Consider the following 21,665-nt stretch of genomic DNA (forward strand, 5'->3'; position numbering starts at 1 on the left):
TTTCCTGTTCTCTGTACTATATTTGTCTATCTAAAGATGGTACAAACTACATATAATCGCACACTCACGACTGCTCGTAATCTAAACCGCTCTTGATAACGCCTATCATGCCACTCGTCTGAAGGTTTTCTGAGCCGCCGCTGGACAACCGGTATTCAATTTCGGCTAATCCCATGATCCATTCAGCTCTAGTGATTGGCTTGACTTGAATCCGTTCGATCTCCTCGAACAGTCCCTGCAATATGTCCGCCAGTGCGATGCCATTTGTTTGTTTAATCTTTCTGATCGTTCGCAATGCCGTTCCCCACTCTTCGCTCATCATCGTGTCCATTATCATCCGTATATCATCGGGCCGGGGATTGCCAACACATTCATAGATGTCCCCTTCCGTGATCGGCGAACTTTCCGCCGCTGCGGAATCGTCGTCCCGCGCAACATGACAGGCTTGCAAGACATTCAAGGCACGACGCATATCACCTTTGGCCAGAGACAATAACGACTTGAAAGCTTCATCTGAGATATTGACGTTTTCACTCTCGATCACGGTTTGCACACGTTTGCGGATCGAGCTTTGTGGGATCGGCGCGAATCGAAATCGGGTGCAGCGAGACTGGATTGCTGGCGCGAGCTTGTGAATATAGTTTGCCAGAATGCAGAATCGTGTGTGCGTCGTGTATTTTTCCATGACTGCGCGTTATTAGTAACTGCATGTGCATCGAATTGTAGAGAATAACATACTCCGTCGCAATGCATTTTGAGCTGCGTTGGTCATAGCATCGGCTTCGTCGAGAATGATAAGCTTGAATCCCTTGCTGAACATTTGCCGAGTTGATGCGAAAGTTTTGATCTGGTCGCGCACGACATCAATACCTCGTTCGTCCGATGCATTTAACTCGAGAACCATGTTCTTGAAATTGTTGCCATATATCTCCCTTGCAACAGCTAGAATTGTGGATGTCTTGCCGGTACCAGGGGGGCCATAAAATAGTAAATGCGGAACTTTGTTGGAAGATATAAACGTTCGGACTAAGAGCCAATGTTAGCAATGATCCAACGATACAAGAGTGAATTACACGAACTTGTAGATATTATGCTTTCATGGCCAGCAACATCATCTAAGCTACTCGGTCTGTACTTTTCGACCCTGTAAGTATATTAGTTAATATGAAATATGTCCGTTTCCGCTTTCGAATGACAGTACCATGGCAAATTGTCATCCCCTTTTCCCGTGGCGGAAGGCGCTTTTCCTTTGCCGAGAGTGATGGCCGGTGGATTGTCAATGATCATCTCCATGTCAGACATCTTGAATAACATTCATCGCAATGTCTTAAGATTTCTCTGGTCGATGGCAATTCGTGTCAACAAACACAAACGCAGAATATTTTGACCGCGTCATTATTGTACCAACGCGTCGACGGGCTTCGGATCGCGTCGCTCGCGCGCTAAACGGCAGACTACTTATGGCAAATCAGGTGCATATTGTGCCCAAAAGAGTAACCCTAACCCCCAGAGATGAAGGGTGCGGCTTGGGTTGATTTCCGACTGCTCGTGTATATGTTAAGTCGCTTAGCTATGCCATTTCAGGAGCCAGGATACCTAAGCTGGGCTGGCTACCAAACAAGCATCTACAGTAAGTTTATTCCGCCAAAAATCTCTACTGACTCTTCACGATGGGAAGTAGAGGCCCGGGCACGTATGCCTTCCCGCAATTACAACTACGTCAATGGCACAGCGGGTCAAGGACGAACGGCCCGCGCCAACCTCGACACTTTCACGCGATATCGATTGATCCCGCGTATGCTTTCCGGTGCAAGCGCGCGTGATCTGTCAGTCACACTGTTTGGAAAGAAGTTCCCGTCGCCTATACTAGTGAGCCCGATTGGAGTGCAATCCATTTGCAATAAGCACGCTGAGATTGCGACTGCCAGGGCTGCTGCGAAGCTAAATGTCCCGTTTGTGCTGTCAACCGCGTCAAGCACGAATATGGAGACGGTTGCAGAAGCTCATGCAGCTGGAAGCGTGTCTGTCGAAGGCACCGAATTTGCCAAAGCGGATCGATGGTATCAGCTCTACTGGCCAAAGGACGACGCCTTGACAGTGTCGCTATTGCGTCGCGCGGAGGCATCAGGGTTCTCGGTCCTTGTCGTGACACTGGATACGTTTTCTCTAGGATTCAGACCTGCGGACCTTGACCAATCGTATCTACCGTTTATATGGGGCGAAGGCTGTGCCATTGGATTCAACGATCCCGTATTCAATGACAAGTACAGCAGCCAACTTGCTACAGGTTCAACGTTATCTATATTCGAGAAGCTGAAACTGCTGATAGAGAGGTCTCAAGGTAGTATTAGTCTATTTTTTGCCTTGTTGTGGTGGCATAAACAGGTCTTCAAGTCAATGGCGTGGATTGGAGAAGTCTACTCTGGAACTCATAAGACATGGGAAGATCTCAAATTACTACGCGATAGCTGGAACGGTCCAATTGTATTGAAGGGTATACAAAGCGTCGAAGATGCTCGTCTGGCTTTTAAGCATGGAATGGATGGAATTATCGTCTCCAATCACGGTGGTCGACAGGCGGACGGTGCTATTGCATCATTAAATGCGCTAGCTAAAATCACTGTTGACGAAGAAGTGAAGAAATCCAACCTTACAATCTTATTTGATTCTGGAGTGCGAACTGGTTCCGATATTATCAAGGCGCTAGCATTGGGGGCAAAAGCAGTTCTTATTGGACGACCGTTGGCATACGGCCTTGCCCTTGGCGGACAAGAAGGTGTGGAGCATGTACTGAAATGTCTCTTGGCGGAAGCAGACGTTACTATGGCAAATATTGGCCGCAAGAATGTTGCAGAACTAAATAGGAGTATTCTGGATCTGGAAATTGTTGATTAATTCTTGATGCTCATTTCTGCTATATATGCTAACGTTCAGGTTCAAATTTATGAATTTCAAAGGCAGTAAGTGTCTGCCTTCTAAATTTTGTCAGTAAATCTTGAATAGCACATGCCATATTCGTTGATCAATCTACCGTGGTTTTATCTCGCGTGATCTGTTGATGCGGCTCCATTTTCAGCCAACGCGTCGAGTGCGGCTCCATATTCAACCAACGCGTCGAACCGACTACGCGCCGCAGTTCATAGTTGCTTGCTCCACGCGCAGACGGCGTTCACCGCGTCGTGCACCGCCATGACCGACCTTTCCCATATATGTCCATCATTTTTGCATACTGAATTAACGAATTCAATCATATCGTCGGCTGACGCGGCAAATTTAACTACCACCGATTTCCTTACACTCTCTCTCGATGCACTCGCCAAAAAAACCGGTCGCCATGTGGTCGAACTGCGCCGCTTTCTGGACATTCTGATGCGCGAACTGATGCCACAGTCACCTGTTCCATTACTGGTCGTTACGGATAGACAGGGGTTTATATCAACTGGCGATAAATTAATCGACAAAGTACTCGGTGGGCGGGGACTTGCTACTGGTTGCATCTCTGAGTTTGTCGGGGCCAGCAGTGTCGGCAAGTCACATATATTAATGCAACTATGCTTAACGGTACAATTATCGCGCGCAAATGGCGGAATAGGTCGAAAAGCTGTATACATATCTACCGAATCGGGACTCGAGACGCGACGATTAAATCAGCTGCTCTTTCATCTACGCAAACGCTATCCCGACGAAGCATCGAATCTCAACAGTGAGAACGTTCTTTGCATTACGTGCGGCGACTTAGAGGTACAAGAGCACGTAATACGGTATCAATTACCGTTTTTAGTGCGGACGCAAAACATCGGCCTCATCGCGCTCGACAGCATCGCAAGCCACTACCGAGCAGAACACGGCGAGCGTGGCACTGCGAGCCTACACAAGCGGGGAAATGAACTCGTTCAATGCGCGGAAATACTCAGAAATCTAGCAGCCGAATGCGGATGTGCAGTAGCAGTTGCGAATCAGATAAGAGATCAGTTTGCGAAGAAGAGTCTGAACGTGGACAGCCATGGTGGATCGGCAACATTGATTTCGTCCCAGCCATCGCAAGACGAGTCCCGCATTGCGAATCCATTTGAGGAAATTTTTGGCGACCATGCTGATACTAGTTTGTCCGCAGATTTTCAAGAGTCTAGCGAGTCTGAAATTGATATTTTTGATCTCGATTATCAGTCTCGATACTTTTCGGGGTGGGACTGGCTAGATGCCGCTTCAACTGGCGATATTCACGAACTCAAAGTACCCGCATTGGGACTAATATGGACAAACTGCGTATCGCAGAGAGCCGTACTTAAACGAAATGGGTCTAAGCGAACCATTGTCATTGTTTTTTCACCATACGCCAGTAGTGGGCAAGTGTTGGAATATGAAATAAGGGCTGAAGGCGTGAGAGGTGTTGTTTGAGTAACAGGTTTTATACGATTTGTGGGTGTAGATTAGATCTTTAAGGAGTTTGTGGACTTGCGTGTTGAATTTATATGTCGCACTGTACAACAGCATGTTCTCGTACTCGAAATGTCGCTGGCATCGCGAAGAGAAAGTCCTGAGCTTGATTAGTTCTTAAAGCAATAATCGTTAATTATTAGACACAATCATACGCCTGCTAGAATTATAGGTTCGAGTAGGTGGGTTAGGTTTTGCTAACGGGAGACCACACTTCCGCAGTTCCGGACGTTCACGATTTGAATTGTAAAGTGCCACCAACGTATCTGCTATTATCCGATAGAGAGATAGTGCGTTCAACGATGACAATATTTCGCGTTTCGTCTTTACGGGCGTTTGTAGCAAGAGTTACTGTGACGAGGGCCGCACCTTGGTCACTTCCATGTGTCGCTACCCGGCACCTCCACATTGGCTTAGTCCGACAAAATGAACAATCCGCTAATTCGCCGTCAGATCGTCCGACTGATATCCAGATTGAGTTTAGAATTGAGCCATTACCACGACCTGGCGAGATTATAGAGCATAAGCGTGCGCGTTTGCTTTACCAGAGCCGAAAGCGGGGCATTCTGGAGACTGACCTACTGCTGAGCCGATTCGCAAAGACATATCTTGACAGCTTTAACGCGGAGCAGTTGGAGGAGTATGATCGGTTTTTAGATGAATACGACTGGGATATATACTACTGGGTAACGGATAATCCACAAAGAACGATCCCCGAGAAATGGCAGACGAGCGAAATCTTCAAATTATTGAAGGCTCAAGTGCAATCTCAAGGAAATGAGATATTGAGAATGCCGGACTTGTAGATACATGTTGAATACGAGAAGCATCAAGAGAATTTGTGAGGTATTGTACATACTTGATTGGATCTATTGGGTAAATTGTGAAGTCAAATTACATGGCATATCATATTAGGTACAGTTAGAGCAAATTAAATCAAATGAATGAGTGACAAGCGGGGTAGTAATATCCCCATCACGTTTCACAGACGCACACTTTCATAAAACTAAACACCTAAGTTACAGTGAAATCCTGCATCAATTATCCGAATACCAGGCTCGAACTGGTTTTATATGACCACTTAGTTACGCTGGCTCAAACAGATTCATCGACAGAGGGGTCACCAAATACCCAATTGGTGTATAAGTAACTCTGTGTCTTCAACGCTCACCGACGTCAGCGACATTCGAGGAGCCTTCGCGACACGTGAGTATGAGGAAACTGCGCGCGGAGAGAAGCCGACTGCGGATGAGCCTTGAGTTTGGCAGGCCTAACTCATCTTGAACAATCTTGATTCTTGAACAATATCAAGTTACAACAGTGTGATGATATCAGTTCACAGACATCGCACCACAAACTGATCGAGAAATTCAGTGAAACCCCGTCTTTCCGTCACCTAACATCTGAATGCCACGCTGTTTCTTGGGGTAGGAAGGAATCGAGCGTGCTCGCGGGATAACGAAAGCAGAGTCTCTCCCGATCGTCTTCCCGGTTGTTGTCTCAAATCTTTTCTTCTGATCTTGTTCCTGACGCCAAATATGTAATCTTGTTGCTTTCTGTTCTTACTTTCTGGTTATACTTGATAATTTCTTTACAACCAACATCTGTACTCATAGTATAATTGTCAGGACTGACGCCAGGACTCTGCACATCCAACATGGCGGCGTAACCACCGAAAGAGAATCCCCCCCGGCCCCAATTAGGGGCCACCCATAACAATCCAATTTCAGCACATCTGTTGGCTCGTACTTTATTCCAAAATACTTTGCACCGTGCAGGTATCGCAATATTTCGCTTGAGTGCGCCGTGAATTCAGGGCGACCATTTCTTTCTTGGTAGTGCTCCTTGCCAGGATAGTCTCCAACATCTCCAGGGTTCCGTACCACACGCCGCATAAGCAAGCAGCCCTTCTCTGCTCCTTCAAGGTGATATCTCGCTTTGTTTGCCTTCCTCAAGTTCTCCGTAGAACTATCAACTGAATATCTGTAACAGGAACAAGCAAGTAGGAGGTTGAGCATGCAAATATTAGCTCAGTTGGTTCTCTACATAAGCTAACAAAACTCCACCAAATTTTAGCTGTAACATAATGAAACTGATTCCACGAAGTCAAAATGATCATGTCGATGCGTTTAATGCAAGGGATTGAGATTATTCAGAGAAGATGTGCTGTGACAGTTGCGAGATTCGACATTGGGTTAGGTTAAATATACGAGCCACGACTGTAATTGGCTTCAATCTGCAAATTCCATTGGAATAGCCATAAGTTAGTGACCGAAGAGGACAGGATTATAAAGCGAATCGCCATAGCTGAATTCATACGAGCCAACGGAGTTGCGTAACATCAGCTCTAAATATACCCTAAAATGCGCGGGTAGCTGGTGATGTCCCAATACATAAGTAAGCAATCCATTCCGTCGCAGTAGTGCTCCTCGCTTGTGCTTTATATTAAGACGAGTATTGCATTGAAGCACTGTTCACCTGATAACATCAGAAACTCGTATCGTGCACCCGTTCGTATCATGCACGCGAAATGCATTGTGCTTCAATGTCATAGAATGAGCTGCTGGGTGAGGGGGGATATTTTGTTTTTTTTAGTCTTAGATCTAAGAATAAACTGCATGTCCAAACAACAAAGTTATAAATTACAATAAAATGCACGAAAAAATACAGATGACGCAGAAAAGAAGTGCAACAGTTGCCATTCTCAATATTATGTGCTGAAAATCATAAGCCAGCTCTTTTAGGGTAACCGTATTTATATACAAATGGCTCCATACTATTACTTCTCATCCGTGAGCTTAGCTAGAATCTCAGAATCTCTAAATAGCAAGTAGTCCTGGAACAGCTAAGTTAGAATACCACGGAACACTTGCCAAGTCACGGTACATACCTCATCACCAATCTTAACACTGCTGCCTCCAAAAGGAGGAATCAAAACTCTGTCGCCTGGAGTAACGCTGGGAGCGATACGTTTGCCATCCTTGTCAAAAGCTCCTGGGCCAACAGCGAGGACCTTCGCCTCGCTGAGCTTCTCTACGTTCTTCTCGGGTATGTAGAGTCCAGACGCGGTCTTGGCCTCGGCCTTCATGCGCTGGACAAGGATCCTGTCAAGGAGCGGAACGACACCGCGAATAGATCGAAGAGTAGTGGCCTGAAGAAAATGGGGATTAGCGGGCATCATCCAACACGACTGTCTGAAACGATCGATAATGATCCGGAACTAACGCACTTACCATTTCTATACTTTGCCAATGGCGCGAATTAAATGGTATTGAACCTCGAAAAGGAGCTGACCGACCTGGGAAAGAGGACAGGCGGAGTATGTGGAGAGTGAATTCCGGAGTCTGGTATCCGACAAAATTTATATTTCGCGGTCTCAGTTGTGAGCCGGAGTCGCGAATTGACAAAGTTCTGACATAATCGCTGACTGTTGCAGATTGAGGAACTTTCTGGACGTGCTCAAATCTACGCATGGTTCAGGGGAACGTCTATTGGAAAATTCCGTGGGTGACAAAATGTCACTGACGTGGACTAGGGTTTTGCATGGAGACCACGATGTCTGTTCCCCTGGACAGTAGCAGTCAACACTCCGTCTTCAATCGATCTTCTCTCATACAATCGAGTCCTGCTCGTACAAGTCGATCTAGTGGATCTCCAGATAGCTTTATAGTGCACAAATATGCGTCCACGGATATCATTGCGTCTATCCTCCTCGATCTTGATAGGCGTACTTCTCCTAGTCATCGTGGCCACGCCGACACGCGCTTTGAAGATGATTGTCAACGCGCAACCCGCTGGATCAGTAACCCCTCGGTGCATTCGCAATTTTGTTTCAAAGGATTCGCTCGTGGTCGTCAACGTAAAGACCAATGGAAAAAAAGGAGATGGCCAGGTCTTGAATATGTCCGTATGTTAACATGTGAATATCGGTTACCGATATAAGAGACTGAAATGGGCTAGATCATGGACTCAGTTGGCAATGAATACGGCCGACCAAAGGTATCACATGTGTTCTTGCGACTCTTAACTCCAGAAACTTGCTAATTTATATAGGACATTGTCGGTGAATCACGAACGGCATTTACAGCTCACAATAATGCGGCATTCGATGTGTGCTTTGAAAATATCCAGCAAGGCTGTAGGTACCCCTAATTGCGTATAATTGAAATGGAAGCTTACACAAGTGTAGCTCGTGGCTACGGCCTTAACCGAGAGGTCGACTTGGATATTGATATTGGAGCCGATGCGAGAGACTGGAACGCGGTTGGGCAGACCGAAAAGCTGAAGCCCATGGAGCTTGAATTACGACGAATTGAGGAGTCGGTTGACGAGATAGTTGCGCAGATGGACTATCTGAGGCAGCGAGAACAAAAATTGCGTGACACCAATGAGTCCACTAACGATCGTGTCAAATTCTTCGCCCTTGGAACACTCTTTGCTCTACTGGGATTGGGCCTATGGCAGGTCGCCTACCTCAGACAGTACTTTAAGTAAGTCGCAAAGCTTAGAGCTGTAATGTTAATCAGGAATCTAACGTGAATTAGGTCGAAACATCTCATCTGAGCATCGTCACTTCTCAAATCGAATGTCATTTAAAGCCAACCGGCCAGGTTGCCCATGCATTTTGTTCAATCATTATATGGTTCCTGCTAATGTCACGTTAATACTTGATGCCTTATGGTTGTATATTCTATTATGAGCTTGGATACGTCCAGTGTATATATATATCGATCTGGAGGTCGTCATACCACGCATTGCTTGGTAGCGGGATAAACCTTGGTGGGGTCTTGTGGATTGTTGGGTTTTCTGTTCGTGGCATATAAAAATGTAGCAAGTAGTCTCTTATTATGAATCTATAAGTTTTCGATGGATTTTAAGAGCAAAATTTTGAACTGGAAATTGGATTATGAGGAGGTACATACCAGGGCGGGTATGGTACAAAAACTCCCAACGATGCTTCTCTCAAATGAGATCCAATCACGACTTCGGGGTTTATTCTATCGTACATTCATATCAACAAGGAGTGGATTCGTCTAGTTGACAAATCCGCTCGGTCGCAGTGACTCTTATTTATTTATTGTGTCGGCGTGCTTGCACGGTGTACAATATGTCTCAAAACCAGGCGCTAGTGATGGACGAGCTCACCATCTTTCAGCGTCCAGATCCTACAACTGATGTCCTTGAATGGCCATGCATTCAGCTGGAAAACATTTCCATATATGCGGATACATCCTCATCCTTTACAGACATTACAGATGTCGATAATGAGGACGACATTGACAATTACACGGTTGAAGGTGACCTTGTAAGTGTCGCCAGTGTTGAAGAACCGAGTAAGTGAGCACTTTAATTGCACCCACTGGCGCATAATATTGAGACCATCGTTCCAGAATTATTACATGATTTATTTGACGACCTGGCTGGAACTCGGGTACGGATATACAATGTGCACACGACAATTCTAAAGAAACTAAGTGCACACAACCTTGACAATGGTGATGCGGACAATGTTACATTCGACATGGACTTTCAAGTCTTAGGAGAGGCATCGTGGTATAGGTGCCTATCTCCTAGCAAGGAATATCGGAATATTTACTCTGAGATCATCGATAAAACGAAGTTTTGGTGTACGTATTCTCCAACGTGGTTGTGGGCAGAAATGACTAAGTAGGTACAGCATGGATCACAGCCCAAATGGCAGACATATCGCCAACTGAGAGCGGAGACGACTTTGATCTATTTGAAAACCTTAACTTGCGCGTAAGTCTTCCTTTTTTGTCGTTTAGTTGTAAAGCTTGTGGCTGACGACTGCAGTACCGCCATGATTTCAATCAGATGCGATTTCACGGCCTTCTGCTCAAACATCACCGCTTTATTATTTCCCGACTACTGAAGGATAAATACTGGGAAAATGACATACTTCTGCACTCTTTCTTAACCAATCCCGAATATGGAGTGAGCGACACCACGAGCGTATTGCAGTAGAATAGCGCTAATCGTATGATTATAGCCTGTGGTTATCGAGTTGTCCAAGAAGATTAATGACGCAGCTATAAACATTGACGAAAAGACATCAGACTACCTCAAAAACAACATCAAATTGCGCGCTGTTGCATCTAGGAAACGGAAACGACGAAGTGTTTCTCCAGAAAGCGCGGCATCTTTATCCTCCACTCCTGACCGGGAACGCGGCGGTCGTCACGTTTCTCCCTCACTTTCTGCGTCACCTCGGTCCGCCTCGGTCTCTGCTATGTTTGGATTGTCTCCATCGTTGACGGTCTCGAACGTACTGTCGTTCGTTGTCCACCGGTCTGCGAATATATTCGACGCTGCTGCTCATGTATTGATTCTGTGCGGTCCCAAGGCGCCTGAGTTGGTGGTCAACAGCGACGAGTTCTTGTCCCACATGAGGCAGTTCCTAGAGCGGGAGCTGCTCTTTACAGAGTCGTCGTGGAAACAACTTATGACAGATGAAACTTGTATGAACGTTTTTAATGATCGAATCAGCAGCCATTTGGATCTTATCGAATCTAAAAAGGACGTTATAACTGACAAGGCAGACTATGATCTCTATGTCACCTATGTCAATCAGCTGAAAGTCATGTTTGAAAGTAGATTGCAGGTCTTGCAAACGGTGACAAATGATGATCAGTCATCAAAAAGGGACGTTATTATTACTAACGAGGAGGAGGGGAGTGACCAAAGCGGATCTAGTCCATCGAAGTTGATTAGGCGATCGCAGAAAGCCGTGTCGAGATTACGGCCATTTGGATCTCCAGCATTAACCAATACTGGTAACTCGTTTCCCGCGGGGGATGACAGTGACAGTGATGATGACCAACTAAGTTTTAAGAATGATGGCAGCTTTGGCGTATCAACCTCTCAGAACGCTGGATCGAAGCCATTTTTTCCACAAGCCGGTTTCGACTTGAACTGGTTTTCAGGTAATGATCATGGAGGCATATCTTCATCGATCTCCAGTGCAACTGATGTGCCGTATGACGATGGTATTCGGCTGAAGAAGTCAGCGGACGAGGCCATGTTCGTGGCCATTACGCTGGGTATACAACGGCGTTTGACGAACGCTTTCAAGCTTGTACCCGTATCGGACAATACCTTATCGATGCTACCTCCAAAGAGGTGGGCCTGCCCACAAGATGAATGCCCTCTTGAAATCCAAAATGCAAACTCGCCCGAAGGCCGAGAGTGCATCCAGGAGCATTATCAGGCCCACGTAGATCAATATCTGTCTGCAATGGAGACGGTCCGTCTAATAGGTGCAGGACAACATGTTGAGTAAGTCTACGAAATATTTGGCGTATGTTCTCACGGATCGCAGTGCTAACTAAAGATAGAAATCTATTGGCTAAGATTGATAATATGGCAGATTTATGGTCGAACGAGCAGTCGAAGCTGACTATAGCGACCTCATCCCATTGATTATCATGATTATCAGGAATCGGAATTTTGCGGCGTAATGGTGTTGGCCTGTTTGTCCTGTTTGTTTGGGCGCCAAGGGCTCTGGGGAAATTGTTTGGAATGTACTAATTTGAGTAGGAGGTCTTGTTCCTGATATCCAATTAATTCCCACACAGTTAATCCATTTGTCTAGTCAGCTGTCCCACAGTATATGTACAATTTGAAGACTCACAAAATTGCGCCCGACTTTCTCATGACTGCAGCAAAGTTCTCCAAAGAGACAGTCCCGTACGCGTTTCCAGATGCTACCCGCAACATCTCGTGCAAATCTTCATCAGTGACGTCGTCCTTTGCTAGAATCGCAGCGTTTCGCAAATCTTGTAATGTAATATAATGTTGATCTGGCTGATTACTTATAAAAAGCTTAAATGCGTGCTCAATCTCATCTCTATTGACTGCATCTACACCAGCAGTAGTCTCTGCTTTCCGTTCTTGATATTTATACGCCATAATTTCTATAAATACATATCGGTCAATGAACCCACCAGACTGGGGGTCGGCTGTTTTCCTGATTTCTCGCAATTCGTTCTGCGACGACTCCAATCCTAACGCAATGATCGCGTCCTCGATATTATCAGCGGCAAATCGTCCGTTGCTATCACACCCCATCAGGAACACTTCGTCGATTTCCGCAAACTCGTCTTCTGAAAGGCCAAAATCACTGGCCCGGGCCTTCTTCTTTAGCTTCGCGCGCGAATCACGAGCAGTAGTCGCTTCCGTCGCAGCTATCTTCACGCTAGGCTTTGGGACCTTCTTTGGTTCGGGAGAGGAGAGTCTCTCTTCCTGAACCAATTCCATGTCCTCCATATCGTCGTCGTCGTCGTCTTCATATACAATATCGTCTTCGTCAACTGGCTCGTCCGTAGGTCGATCATCAAGATCCAAATTCTCTGGCTCGGGGGTTAGTCTGTAACTCTTGCGCGGTACATTACGCGTTGAACGACGTGTCGGTGTCGCCTGGTCCATCTTAGCATCCATTCCTTCAACTGATCGTACGTATGATTACTCAAAATTATCTTAAGCTACTCCATCAAGCCTCTTGCGGGCGATGAGTCTGTATAGGCTAACCCTGACCCACAGAACCTTATGCTGTAAACCCTAACGTCCGAGTATAAGCACTCTCGGCTTCCAACTTTTTTTTTTCCTTTTTCCCGAATTTTATAGTATCTCTGACAAAGCTAGAACTCATTTCCGCCATTTTGACTCACAGAGGGATATGGGTGTGGACACCAGAGACAGACTGATATCGCTTGTTACTTTCGCGGATTTATAAAAATATTTCGTCGACCAGCGGGATGTTTTTGGCTGCGGCTGTTCGAGGGATGATAAGTGTCATTCTTTGGATAGACTGAGTGAAGCGGATAATCCTTTTATACATTGTTCCATTTAGTAGGAATATACTGAGTATACGTGATTAATAAAGACATGAACCATTGTTCATCGGCCTAATATTTCGCGTTTGTTACATTGGTCTCCTACTTGAGGCGCTCCCCGTACATGACTTAAAACTTATTTTTCAACTCACGGAGCTTCTGCATGACCTCCACACTGTCCGTCAAGCCGACTGACTTCTGAATTGCAGGGTCGGTAACCATCATGAAGGGATTATAGGTTTTCTCGTCGCCGATGGTAAATTTGCCGGTAGTAACCTCGTTTTCGTTGCAGAATTTCTCGAGCTTGCGCAATGGCTCGTTACTGAGAACTGATTTCGCGAACTTGACGTTGGATTTAGTGTACTCATGGCCGGGCTAGAACAAAGCAGTTAGCATTGCGGTTTATGTTACTGCGGTCTGGGAGGGCATACGTAGACCTTGGTGTCATCTGGCAATGAGGCGAGGACCTTGTTCAGCGCGGCATCCATCTCGGCGGCAGTACCCTCGAAGAATCGACCAGACCCGCAAATGAAAAGGGTGTCACCGGTGAACACAGCCCGATCGTCACCGTCCTCGAACAAATAGCAGATCGAGTCCTGAGTGTGGCATGGCGTGTGGAGAGGAGTGATACTGATAGTTTTTCCGAGACTGAAAGAAGCATTGTGCTTAGGAGTCTCCGTCACCCCAGGGGAATTGAAGCCGGCGATAATGGGGAGGCTGGGATATTCTTGGCGCTAATAATTGTATTACGTTAGCTATTAGGGCGTGGATACGAAAGGTAGCGTACCATTTTCTCGTTGCCACCTTTAAGCCAATTGTTAGATATCGCACTTTCAGCCGCAAAATTGATACACTTACCAGAATGATCGTGGTGATGATGAGTGTTAACGATTCCAGTCAACTTGATTGCGCCCCTCGCCTCCAACTCCTTAATAACGGGGAGAACTCTTTATGGCCAATTAGCATTGACCGCACACGACTCAGAAACAAATAAACCTACTCATGGGGACTAGCAGGATCAATGACAAGCGTATCCTTGGTGGCATCGTCGGTGACTAGGTAGGCGTAATTGTCGCCGGTGCCCCAGCGCATCTTAATGTGTTGAATATGCATGTTGCGTTTCGTAATCTACAATCACCACCAACTTTGTTAGCACGCCGTCCAGACTCACACCGTCGTCTTTTTAATTAAAACCGCTGACTACGCTTTCACTCGTATCACTGTCGGAGCGACCCATCTCATCTTCATTGTCGCTGCGATGAAGCAAACGCCCCATTAAAACGACCAACACAACAACTACTAACACCGCCGCATTCCTCAATCCCATACCTGTGTAATTGGAACGGATAATCTGGCTGTGGCTAGTGTCTGGCGCTTTAATGTCGATGCGACAAACATAGACGAGATCGGCAGGTGAGAGAAGAGCAATTAGCCAGGGACGGGAGCTACGGGTGGCTGGCAGCGTTGGTAGAGATCCAGCGTCTATGCAATCTGTGCCAATTAGATAACGCACATCCGAGTTTCCCACGTTCCCCTAACCCCATGTCCTCTGAGGCATATAAATCAGCTGCCAGCCCTCAATTCTCCATCCGAAGTACGCCCGTAACTTGGATACTTGTAGTACTCGGATAGTGTTCCAAGCGGATTCTTGTACTAAGACTACGCGCTGATTTAAATCTGCGTGCATACGATAGAATTGGAGTCGCCAGTCCCTTGGCTATATTTGTCACTATCCAACCATCTATGTTACAAGCAAAATTTTTAATCCAAATTCTCTATGCAACAATTTCCATCTTATCCTCCTCCTCAGTGCCAGAAATCTTTGTAATCTTCGCAGACTTTTCCCTGTTAGGCTTTCGTCGCTTCTTTCCCCCGGCTTGGACATTTGACGGCAATACTCTGGTACCCCACAGCACATATCCACCGCCTGATTTTGATGTCATCTCGGGGTGGGTACGTCCGGGGAAGACTTGGAACTTTCGTACCCGAGATTCGAGAATCGTAGGAGCCAGCACACGCAGATCGGCCATGAGATCGTGCGACGTGGTGACCAGCGGTTCTTTGGCTGTGTTGTAAATCACGAGTTGGCGTGAGCCTTGCAGGGCTGGAATTAGCTTATCGAGGAGTAATTTGGTCTGAAGGGTTGTGGCCAGAATTAAACTATTCGAATTAGCCAATCCAAACCAGTGCCAAGTGTGCAACAACTGCATAAATGACATACCCATCAAATAGCCCTTCGGATATATGTTGGAATATGCTCTGGAGCTCAATATGCCGCGCCAACCTTCGATAATATTGCCCACGACGGGATGACTTCATCTTCGACAGAATATCTTCCGAGAGTATCTTCATCTCTGAAATTATGTCAATATAGTCCATAGTAGAGGCTGACAGTACTCCTACCTTCTTCCTCTTCCGGGTGAAATAGCTGCAGCAAGTTTATAGTCTTTATCATATGTTCAACCATTGCTTCAGAAAAGTTCATGTACTTCATGACGTCCAGATTTGGATGCTCATTCTCGTGCACAAACATTATCATGCCTTCGCCTGTAATTTGTCAGCTCCGACCGAGCTCATCATCACGAACACACATACCTCCCATCCGCTCCATCATTGCGCCGGCGACCAACCCGCCCGTTTCGTCAATAGTTATATACTTGCCACCCGGCCGTATATTAGCCAAGCTCATTATGAGACCCAAGCTCTCGGCCGTCAACTCTAATATGCGGTGATGGTCTTTGTATTGAAAATATTCAATAACCTCGCAACTTCCGACACTACAGGGTGTGAATCTGCGGAGGAACTTCTGCTGTTTCCGTCGCTTATATTTTTCTTGAGAGTACACGCTCTTCTTCTCAAATGCGGAGTGCGACTTGATGACTGTTTCAATAATTTTCTCTCCAGACGCAGTTCGCTTCAATGCTTCGATTTCTGTCATGGATAATTTCTGGACCCCAGTATCATCGCTCGTCCGACCAAGGATGTCCTCAGGAGCGGGAGTACTATCCGTCTCTTCGCCGTCCTCCTCTTCGTCGGCGTCTACAGTTGACGAAGGAAAGAGTCCTTCTGAAGAGTATAAGGTATCGACGTGCTTGTCATCTTTAATTTCGTAGGTGTACCCGTATGGTCTGCCGATAATGTCGTCAGCGAAGAAAGACCCAAATTTGCCCAGGTAAACAGTTGAATTTGGGACGAGCTTGGTGATCCGGAGCGTTGCTGATGGTAGACGGATGAATACGTAATTATTTGGCTCAATTACGTCTTCGTTCATTTTGTCGTGAGTCTCTGCAGTGAAGTGGAATTTGTCGATGATTCGGATTCAGGTCAAATCTGAAATTTTTCCCCCGAGCCGCACACGTTTTAAACTCGCAGTGGAAATACGTCAGCCCGAGGAGTTGCTAGACGGTTGGATTTCCGCTGGGCTTCTGATGAGTCTCGGACTAGTTTTACAGATATTCCCTGATATGACGCTCGGAATAAAGCGTCATCAGACTGCGTACATCATCGCCTGGATAATTGTCACACCGCGACATTGCTTCGAACTTTCAGGAAGTTCGGAACGTCAATAGTCACGGTAGTAACTCAAGACTACTTCATACGCGGCAATCATATTTCCAAGCCATTAATTCCTACCCACATACAAGAAATCCGTCGCTTGCACTATCAATACAATGCCAGCTATGCAAACAGCAGGCTATCCGTCAAGGGATCGGGCTTTTTCTCTTTTCTTTCCTTGGCCCTAACTACCTTCTGAACCTTCTTCATTTCAACCTTGTCAGCACGCTTATTCTTCAATGCTGCTTTACCCATCTTATACTGCGACCGAACGAAATTCGGCGAGACGAATTCCTTGTTTTCGTAGATTAACGGTCCCGAGAAACTTCCTTCCACAATCGAAATCAGCGTCATAACAAACCGGGGACCGATCTCGACAAGGGAAAGAGTAAGTTGCTTCTTCTTGCTGCCGCTGGTCGTCTTATCCTCTGCTTCAACCGCAGTACTGCCTTCGCTGCCAGCAGTATCAATTGCTTCTGAAATCTGATAATTCCGGAACCAGACTTTGTTATCGACGATCGAGAACGCAAGAACGTGATCTACAAATGGCTTCGACTTGCGCGAACCTTTCGGTACCCCGAAAATATGGTACAACAACTCCTTCACAAGACGATAATGCGGACTCTCGTCAAACGACTTATCGAAGGACAAAATGGGCCGTGATCCACGCAGACAATTTCCCGTGAAGTTTAGCTCCGACATTGTGTGCAAATTCTGAATGTGGAATTTTGCCGTAGGCCCGTTCGGCGCTTTGGCGAGGTACACGTACAAATCCTGGCGTTTCCGGGCTTCGAAGAAGAGGACATTGTTACAGTTATATAGATCTGCTAGTTCGTTGAGCATGAAGAGCTTCGATTTTGTGTCGAACTTGGAATCCTTCTTAGCGTGCGGGAACATGAGAGACAGATCATTGATCAAGTGTCGTTGACTAATGTTCAGTTAACAACTATCAGCATAACTAAGTAACTATATTTTAGAAATGCTATTAGCATACCGATATGTAACGCCACGCGAAGAGAGCATGAGAACTCGCTGTCGATTCTTATAGCCGCCGGTCTCCACTTTGTCGGCTCTGTCGTCTTCCCTTCGACGCTTTGTGCCGGAGACGGCTTTATACAATGATGCCATTTGTCCTGTGATTTATGTAATTATACACAGTGTCTGATCGAGTGAATAAAGGATACTGCAGTCGCTTGTGTACTAGACAAAATTGGTCTTGAAAGTGTGGTGATGTCGGAGCTAATTACGCTGTGAGAAAGAAAATTTTGTGCCGCTTGTATTTCAGGGGCTTGTGGGACAACGACTTAACGACTTACGGCTCCACCGAGGACCACACCATACAATTACAGAGTCTGTCGATGAGTAATAAATACTCTAGCCACCACTAAAGACTAAACTATCATTAAAAAGCTCACACAGGATCTAGAACCGCATACACCTTCAACTCTCCAAAACTATACACTGGTAGCCACGCAAACTCCCTCTAAATAGTGACTCTCAATCAACACCGTAAAATGAATGAAGAACGTCTAATGATCGTTACAAAGAGTGAGTAAAAAATTAAAATAAAGAGTGAATGAAACATAGGTAAAAACGCAATTTATAACACCATTTGGAAAGATAAAAACGTAATTACACACAACTCAAATATTAACGCCTATGTGGGCCGCCTCCTATGTTAACTTCGAAAACGCCATGCTATACTGCCGCTAAAGGAACGTTATTTCGGATCGCGCTGAGGCGATATTTGATGTCTTTTAATGGTTTCGATTCTGGATTCCAGTCGTCGAACTTGTTGAGGATTCTCTTGACATCGTCCAAGAGATGCTTGCGAACTAAACATCGTCGTTAGAAACAGATTCGAATGACATGACTTGCACATTACGACATACCGAAGTCATGCTCAAGCATGCCTCTCACACTCCATGGTAGATGATAGGGATTGTAGTTGCTAGGCATAGGAACCTCGAACTTATGGACCTTGACAGGGATATCGGGAATGCTCGTGGTCTCCAGCGCATACTTGATCGCAATATCATATACCGCATGCTCATTGTAAATCATCGAGTGTCCCCCTCCGGTCAAAGTGCCAGCCAACGAGTCACTGATATCGCGAACGATACCGTGATCAGATAGTCCCATATTACGCAATTTTGCAAGAAGTTCTATAAGATGGATGATGAATGATGGCGGGTGGACTTTTCCGTCGACGTAGATGGCGCGGTAGATGTGAGGATGGTTAACGTGACAGCAGAGCGACGAATAAAGCGGCACAAGTTGATCATTGACCGAGCCGACATAGGTGACTTTGACGCCATGAGCAATGACTGTTCGCAAGGCTTGAATATAGCGACGCGCTTGAAGACTCTCTGGATTCTGGAAAGCGAAGAGTTCCTTCAATGAGTCGGATTCAAACTGAGTGTAGGCTCGCATGACAAGTTTCTGGTCGAGACCGTAGAAAGGACCAAGCGAAACGCCGGCCATACCCATGATTCCAATTTTCTTTTTATCGGCATGCCCTTCCTCAATAAGCTTCGCGACCAATTGGACTGCGACTGGTGTTCCCTGAGAGTGGGCGGCGACAATAATGAAGTCTGCCTCATGAAGATGATCCATCCAATTTGAGAGCAATCGATACAGATTCTCCACACGGTCAAGGACGATACCTTCGCCCTCTAATGCAATCTTCTCGATATCGACGTTCTGTCCATGCACTTCCGCCCATCGTTGAATTGCCAGGGCAGCCTCGTTGGCAAACTTGACGGAGGTACCTGTTGGCTCGCCGATAATACTTCTAATCATTCTGATAGGGAAGAACCCGTGGATGCCAATCGCAACCGCTTTTCTAATACGGGGCGGAGTAGTCAAGCGAACATGAAGGCGTTCTTCTTCCGGCGCTCCAAACCAATTGCCCATTTTGCTTAATGAAGTCCACAACGGACTTGCAGAACTACCATGCGACAAGCAATCTTCGAGCTTAGGCACAACCATGCTGGGATACCGAATCTGATCCTTATCCTTGGTCTTCTTAGTTTTCTTCGTGGTGACGGGCTCGGCTTTCACGGTACTGGCGTCCGCTGGAGCATTGGTAGGCGGCGGAGCCATCAATGCTGTCTCTTTCGCGCCACTTGAAGACTTAACAGTATTTGCAGCGGCTACCTCTTGCTTCGGTTTGCCTAGCGTCTCAATATTGCGGACGGAGCGAGAGGACGATTCGCGGATTGTCTTGGTATCGTCACGCGACGACCGGAATGTGTCTGAACGGGATATTTTTGGCGGAGAGACGTTGCTATTGTACATGGAGCTGGCATCAGGGGGGAGATTTCTTGACGACCCATTGTAAAGACTATTCGGATAACTGCCTTGGTTGAGTGACACGCGGGATGTGTTTCTAGACAAAGTTCGCTGAGGTCCAGGGTTCACGAGCACAGTGTCGGAAGATATTACACTGGCATTATCATCTTCCCGATTTCCCTGGCGCTGTTTCTGGATAAATGATTGTGCGCTAGGACCACTGAATGCGACGACGCCATCCTCCGATATTGAACTGCCAGATCTATCGCCACTCTTCGATGACATGCGAGACCAGAACGCCCACGTGTTGCCATTACTATTAGTTGTGTTGGTAGAAGCAGCGGACGGTGCGGTGGACGTCAAGCTTGCGTTGCTGAAATTAGTGGTGGAGTCGCGTCGGTTATAGCTACTATAGCCATTGCTGGTAGCGAGTGAGACACTGCTTTGATTGACGTTGGGTCGTAACGTGTTTACAGATGATGTTGTACTCAATACGGAAGTAGGCGGCGAAGGAGGCCCGTTGGAAGCAGCGTATGGTGATCTGTAGGTTTCCTTTTCATCGGCAGGCTGTTTATCCTTGCGAGAAAACAGATTTCCTATCCATGAGCCCTTCTGAGGAGGCGGAGATGAATCAGCGTCGTCCGAGTCTGGAGGAGAGAATGGAGGCCCTGTAGATGCAGGGAACTGCTCGAATCCCGGGTTAGACCCGTCCTGCCCGTTGCCTTGCGCGAAATAGCCTGCGGAATCGCTCATTGTTTTCTGTGTGCTACCCGCCCGGATAGATTTCCCCACTGGTGTAGGACTCGTTTCCTTCTCGTTGTAATCTCTACTGCTGTCGCTACTCTCGCTTCCACTGCTATTCTTTCTGACTGACGGTGTGGGTTTTGGCACAGTCTGTGATAATGCGGCCTTGGGCTTCTTGTTGCCTATATTCTTGGCGTCACCAAATATAAACCACTTGCCGGAGCACCAACCCGATTTCTGTGCAGGCTTGTTCTCCCGTTCGGACTTTTTTGTCTGCGATTCCTGACTAAAATCTGGCTCTGGGTCAAGAGTGTCTGACCGAACCGTACCCTTCGCGTTGAGCTTCCGAGGAACAGCGGAACCCTTTCTTTTATTGCCTTTCTGTGCCTTGGAAGGAGTGATGGGCTGGAGAGCAGATGGATGCGGTGCCTTAGGGGACGCGACAGGCGATGGCGGAGACTCTGAGGGCAGGGAGAAATAGGTCTCCGAGTAGGCACTCGGGGGCGTTGGCAGATTGCTAGATAACGGAGAGTTGCGATTCGTGGGCATAATAGCCACGGCCGCTGCGCTGCATAGACAGGGCGAGTGGACTGAGTGCGGCAAACAGTGGGTTTTCTCGTGATGGCGGAGAATAATAATACTCGTTTCTTCTGCTGCACAGGTGGCTGGCCAGCTGGCTACGAGCCTACGACGGGTGGGCGGAATTTCGTGATGGCCGCAGGCAATGTGTGGGCGCAATTGCGTTTAATTGATTCAAAGAATTTTAACTAGTGTCGGCTTTAG

General features: G+C 46.6%; 12 protein-coding genes across 12 annotated transcripts; 5 read left to right on the plus strand and 7 right to left on the minus strand.

Annotated features, from left to right (window-relative positions):
* Positions 1-2: 2 nt before the first annotated feature.
* POJ06DRAFT_244158 (P-loop containing nucleoside triphosphate hydrolase protein) lies at positions 3-1,409 on the minus strand. The gene is made up of 4 exons (XM_056186451.1): positions 1,202-1,409; positions 1,080-1,144; positions 739-1,026; positions 3-687 (listed from the first exon to the last, which is right to left on the minus strand). The coding sequence occupies exons 1-4, from the start codon at positions 1,312-1,314 to the stop codon at positions 65-67; spliced, it is 1,089 nt and encodes a 362-aa protein (XP_056047739.1). The 5' UTR covers positions 1,315-1,409; the 3' UTR covers positions 3-64.
* A 163-nt stretch (positions 1,410-1,572) lies between these two features.
* On the plus strand, positions 1,573-2,895 carry POJ06DRAFT_244160 (FMN-dependent dehydrogenase; the record flags this gene model as incomplete). Its single annotated transcript, XM_056186452.1, has 1 exon — positions 1,573-2,895. One exon carries the CDS (start codon positions 1,573-1,575, stop codon positions 2,893-2,895), a length of 1,323 nt encoding a protein of 440 aa, XP_056047740.1.
* A 294-nt stretch (positions 2,896-3,189) lies between these two features.
* On the plus strand, positions 3,190-4,398 carry POJ06DRAFT_191106 (DNA repair protein-like protein rhp57; the record flags this gene model as incomplete). Its single annotated transcript, XM_056184829.1, has 2 exons — positions 3,190-3,985; positions 4,124-4,398. The coding sequence occupies 2 exons, from the start codon at positions 3,190-3,192 to the stop codon at positions 4,396-4,398; spliced, it is 1,071 nt and encodes a 356-aa protein (XP_056047741.1).
* Positions 4,399-4,595: 197 nt separating this feature from the next.
* On the plus strand, positions 4,596-5,398 carry POJ06DRAFT_244161 (Flavinator of succinate dehydrogenase-domain-containing protein). The gene has a single exon (XM_056186453.1). It carries the CDS (start codon positions 4,740-4,742, stop codon positions 5,241-5,243), a length of 504 nt encoding a protein of 167 aa, XP_056047742.1. The 5' UTR covers positions 4,596-4,739; the 3' UTR covers positions 5,244-5,398.
* A 1,818-nt stretch (positions 5,399-7,216) lies between these two features.
* On the minus strand, positions 7,217-7,673 carry POJ06DRAFT_265121 (chaperonin 10-like protein; the record flags this gene model as incomplete). The annotated part of the gene is made up of 3 exons (XM_056189050.1): positions 7,217-7,273; positions 7,328-7,588; positions 7,671-7,673. 3 exons carry the CDS (start codon positions 7,671-7,673, stop codon positions 7,217-7,219), a joined length of 321 nt encoding a protein of 106 aa, XP_056047743.1.
* A 360-nt stretch (positions 7,674-8,033) lies between these two features.
* Positions 8,034-9,309, plus strand: POJ06DRAFT_244167 (emp24/gp25L/p24 family/GOLD-domain-containing protein). Its single transcript, XM_056186454.1, has 5 exons — positions 8,034-8,344; positions 8,398-8,436; positions 8,491-8,575; positions 8,627-8,927; positions 8,982-9,309. The coding sequence occupies exons 1-5, from the start codon at positions 8,117-8,119 to the stop codon at positions 8,998-9,000; spliced, it is 672 nt and encodes a 223-aa protein (XP_056047744.1). The 5' UTR covers positions 8,034-8,116; the 3' UTR covers positions 9,001-9,309.
* A 41-nt stretch (positions 9,310-9,350) lies between these two features.
* Positions 9,351-11,981, plus strand: POJ06DRAFT_17419 (uncharacterized protein). Its single transcript, XM_056184722.1, has 6 exons — positions 9,351-9,770; positions 9,828-10,064; positions 10,115-10,197; positions 10,252-10,392; positions 10,448-11,733; positions 11,793-11,981. Exons 1-6 carry the CDS (start codon positions 9,545-9,547, stop codon positions 11,875-11,877), a joined length of 2,058 nt encoding a protein of 685 aa, XP_056047745.1. The 5' UTR covers positions 9,351-9,544; the 3' UTR covers positions 11,878-11,981.
* On the minus strand, positions 11,981-13,062 carry POJ06DRAFT_17410 (uncharacterized protein). The gene has a single exon (XM_056184721.1). It carries the CDS (start codon positions 12,892-12,894, stop codon positions 12,085-12,087), a length of 810 nt encoding a protein of 269 aa, XP_056047746.1. The 5' UTR covers positions 12,895-13,062; the 3' UTR covers positions 11,981-12,084.
* On the minus strand, positions 12,958-14,762 carry POJ06DRAFT_244173 (beta-lactamase-like protein). Its single transcript, XM_056186455.1, has 5 exons — positions 14,290-14,762; positions 14,148-14,236; positions 14,077-14,093; positions 13,721-14,023; positions 12,958-13,664 (listed from the first exon to the last, which is right to left on the minus strand). Exons 1-5 carry the CDS (start codon positions 14,400-14,402, stop codon positions 13,419-13,421), a joined length of 768 nt encoding a protein of 255 aa, XP_056047747.1. The 5' UTR covers positions 14,403-14,762; the 3' UTR covers positions 12,958-13,418.
* A 222-nt stretch (positions 14,763-14,984) lies between these two features.
* POJ06DRAFT_244176 (Gcd10p family-domain-containing protein) lies at positions 14,985-16,639 on the minus strand. Its single transcript, XM_056186456.1, has 4 exons — positions 15,885-16,639; positions 15,693-15,836; positions 15,511-15,643; positions 14,985-15,449 (listed from the first exon to the last, which is right to left on the minus strand). Exons 1-4 carry the CDS (start codon positions 16,558-16,560, stop codon positions 15,065-15,067), a joined length of 1,338 nt encoding a protein of 445 aa, XP_056047748.1. The 5' UTR covers positions 16,561-16,639; the 3' UTR covers positions 14,985-15,064.
* A 328-nt stretch (positions 16,640-16,967) lies between these two features.
* POJ06DRAFT_279774 (Brix domain-containing protein) lies at positions 16,968-17,972 on the minus strand (the record flags this gene model as incomplete). Its single annotated transcript, XM_056189841.1, has 2 exons — positions 16,968-17,772; positions 17,839-17,972. 2 exons carry the CDS (start codon positions 17,970-17,972, stop codon positions 16,968-16,970), a joined length of 939 nt encoding a protein of 312 aa, XP_056047749.1.
* A 570-nt stretch (positions 17,973-18,542) lies between these two features.
* POJ06DRAFT_190906 (uncharacterized protein) lies at positions 18,543-19,760 on the minus strand (the record flags this gene model as incomplete). Its single annotated transcript, XM_056184821.1, has 2 exons — positions 18,543-18,679; positions 18,737-19,760. 2 exons carry the CDS (start codon positions 19,758-19,760, stop codon positions 18,543-18,545), a joined length of 1,161 nt encoding a protein of 386 aa, XP_056047750.1.
* Between the last annotated feature and the right edge of the window lie 1,905 nt (positions 19,761-21,665).

The sequence above is a fragment of the Lipomyces tetrasporus genome (assembly GCF_029532465.1).
Source record: "Lipomyces tetrasporus strain NRRL Y-64009 chromosome Unknown POJ06scaffold_1, whole genome shotgun sequence".
Lineage (NCBI taxonomy): Eukaryota > Fungi > Ascomycota > Lipomycetes > Lipomycetales > Lipomycetaceae > Lipomyces > Lipomyces tetrasporus.

Coding starts and splice junctions, on each gene's coding strand:
- POJ06DRAFT_244158 (XM_056186451.1), bottom strand. CDS start 1,314: ATGTTATTCAAGATGTCTGACATGGAGATGATCATTGACAATCCACCG. Junction 1,027..1,079: donor TGAAAGCATAATATCTACAA/GTTCGTGTAATT, acceptor ATTGGCTCTTAG/TCCGAACGTTTATATCTTCC. Junction 688..738: donor TCAAAATGCATTGCGACGGA/GTATGTTATTCT, acceptor AATAACGCGCAG/TCATGGAAAAATACACGACG.
- POJ06DRAFT_244161 (XM_056186453.1), top strand. CDS start 4,740: ATGACAATATTTCGCGTTTCGTCTTTACGGGCGTTTGTAGCAAGAGTT.
- POJ06DRAFT_244167 (XM_056186454.1), top strand. CDS start 8,117: ATGCGTCCACGGATATCATTGCGTCTATCCTCCTCGATCTTGATAGGC. Junction 8,345..8,397: donor GCCAGGTCTTGAATATGTCC/GTATGTTAACAT, acceptor GAAATGGGCTAG/ATCATGGACTCAGTTGGCAA. Junction 8,437..8,490: donor ATGAATACGGCCGACCAAAG/GTATCACATGTG, acceptor TAATTTATATAG/GACATTGTCGGTGAATCACG.
- POJ06DRAFT_17419 (XM_056184722.1), top strand. CDS start 9,545: ATGTCTCAAAACCAGGCGCTAGTGATGGACGAGCTCACCATCTTTCAG. Junction 10,198..10,251: donor TTGAAAACCTTAACTTGCGC/GTAAGTCTTCCT, acceptor TGACGACTGCAG/TACCGCCATGATTTCAATCA. Junction 10,393..10,447: donor TAACCAATCCCGAATATGGA/GTGAGCGACACC, acceptor GTATGATTATAG/CCTGTGGTTATCGAGTTGTC.
- POJ06DRAFT_17410 (XM_056184721.1), bottom strand. CDS start 12,894: ATGGATGCTAAGATGGACCAGGCGACACCGACACGTCGTTCAACGCGT.
- POJ06DRAFT_244173 (XM_056186455.1), bottom strand. CDS start 14,402: ATGCATATTCAACACATTAAGATGCGCTGGGGCACCGGCGACAATTAC. Junction 14,237..14,289: donor GATCCTGCTAGTCCCCATGA/GTAGGTTTATTT, acceptor TTGGCCATAAAG/AGTTCTCCCCGTTATTAAGG. Junction 13,665..13,720: donor CAGATGACACCAAGGTCTAC/GTATGCCCTCCC, acceptor GCTTTGTTCTAG/CCCGGCCATGAGTACACTAA.
- POJ06DRAFT_244176 (XM_056186456.1), bottom strand. CDS start 16,560: ATGAACGAAGACGTAATTGAGCCAAATAATTACGTATTCATCCGTCTA. Junction 15,837..15,884: donor AATGATGGAGCGGATGGGAG/GTATGTGTGTTC, acceptor GACAAATTACAG/GCGAAGGCATGATAATGTTT. Junction 15,450..15,510: donor TCCGAAGGGCTATTTGATGG/GTATGTCATTTA, acceptor TAATTCGAATAG/TTTAATTCTGGCCACAACCC.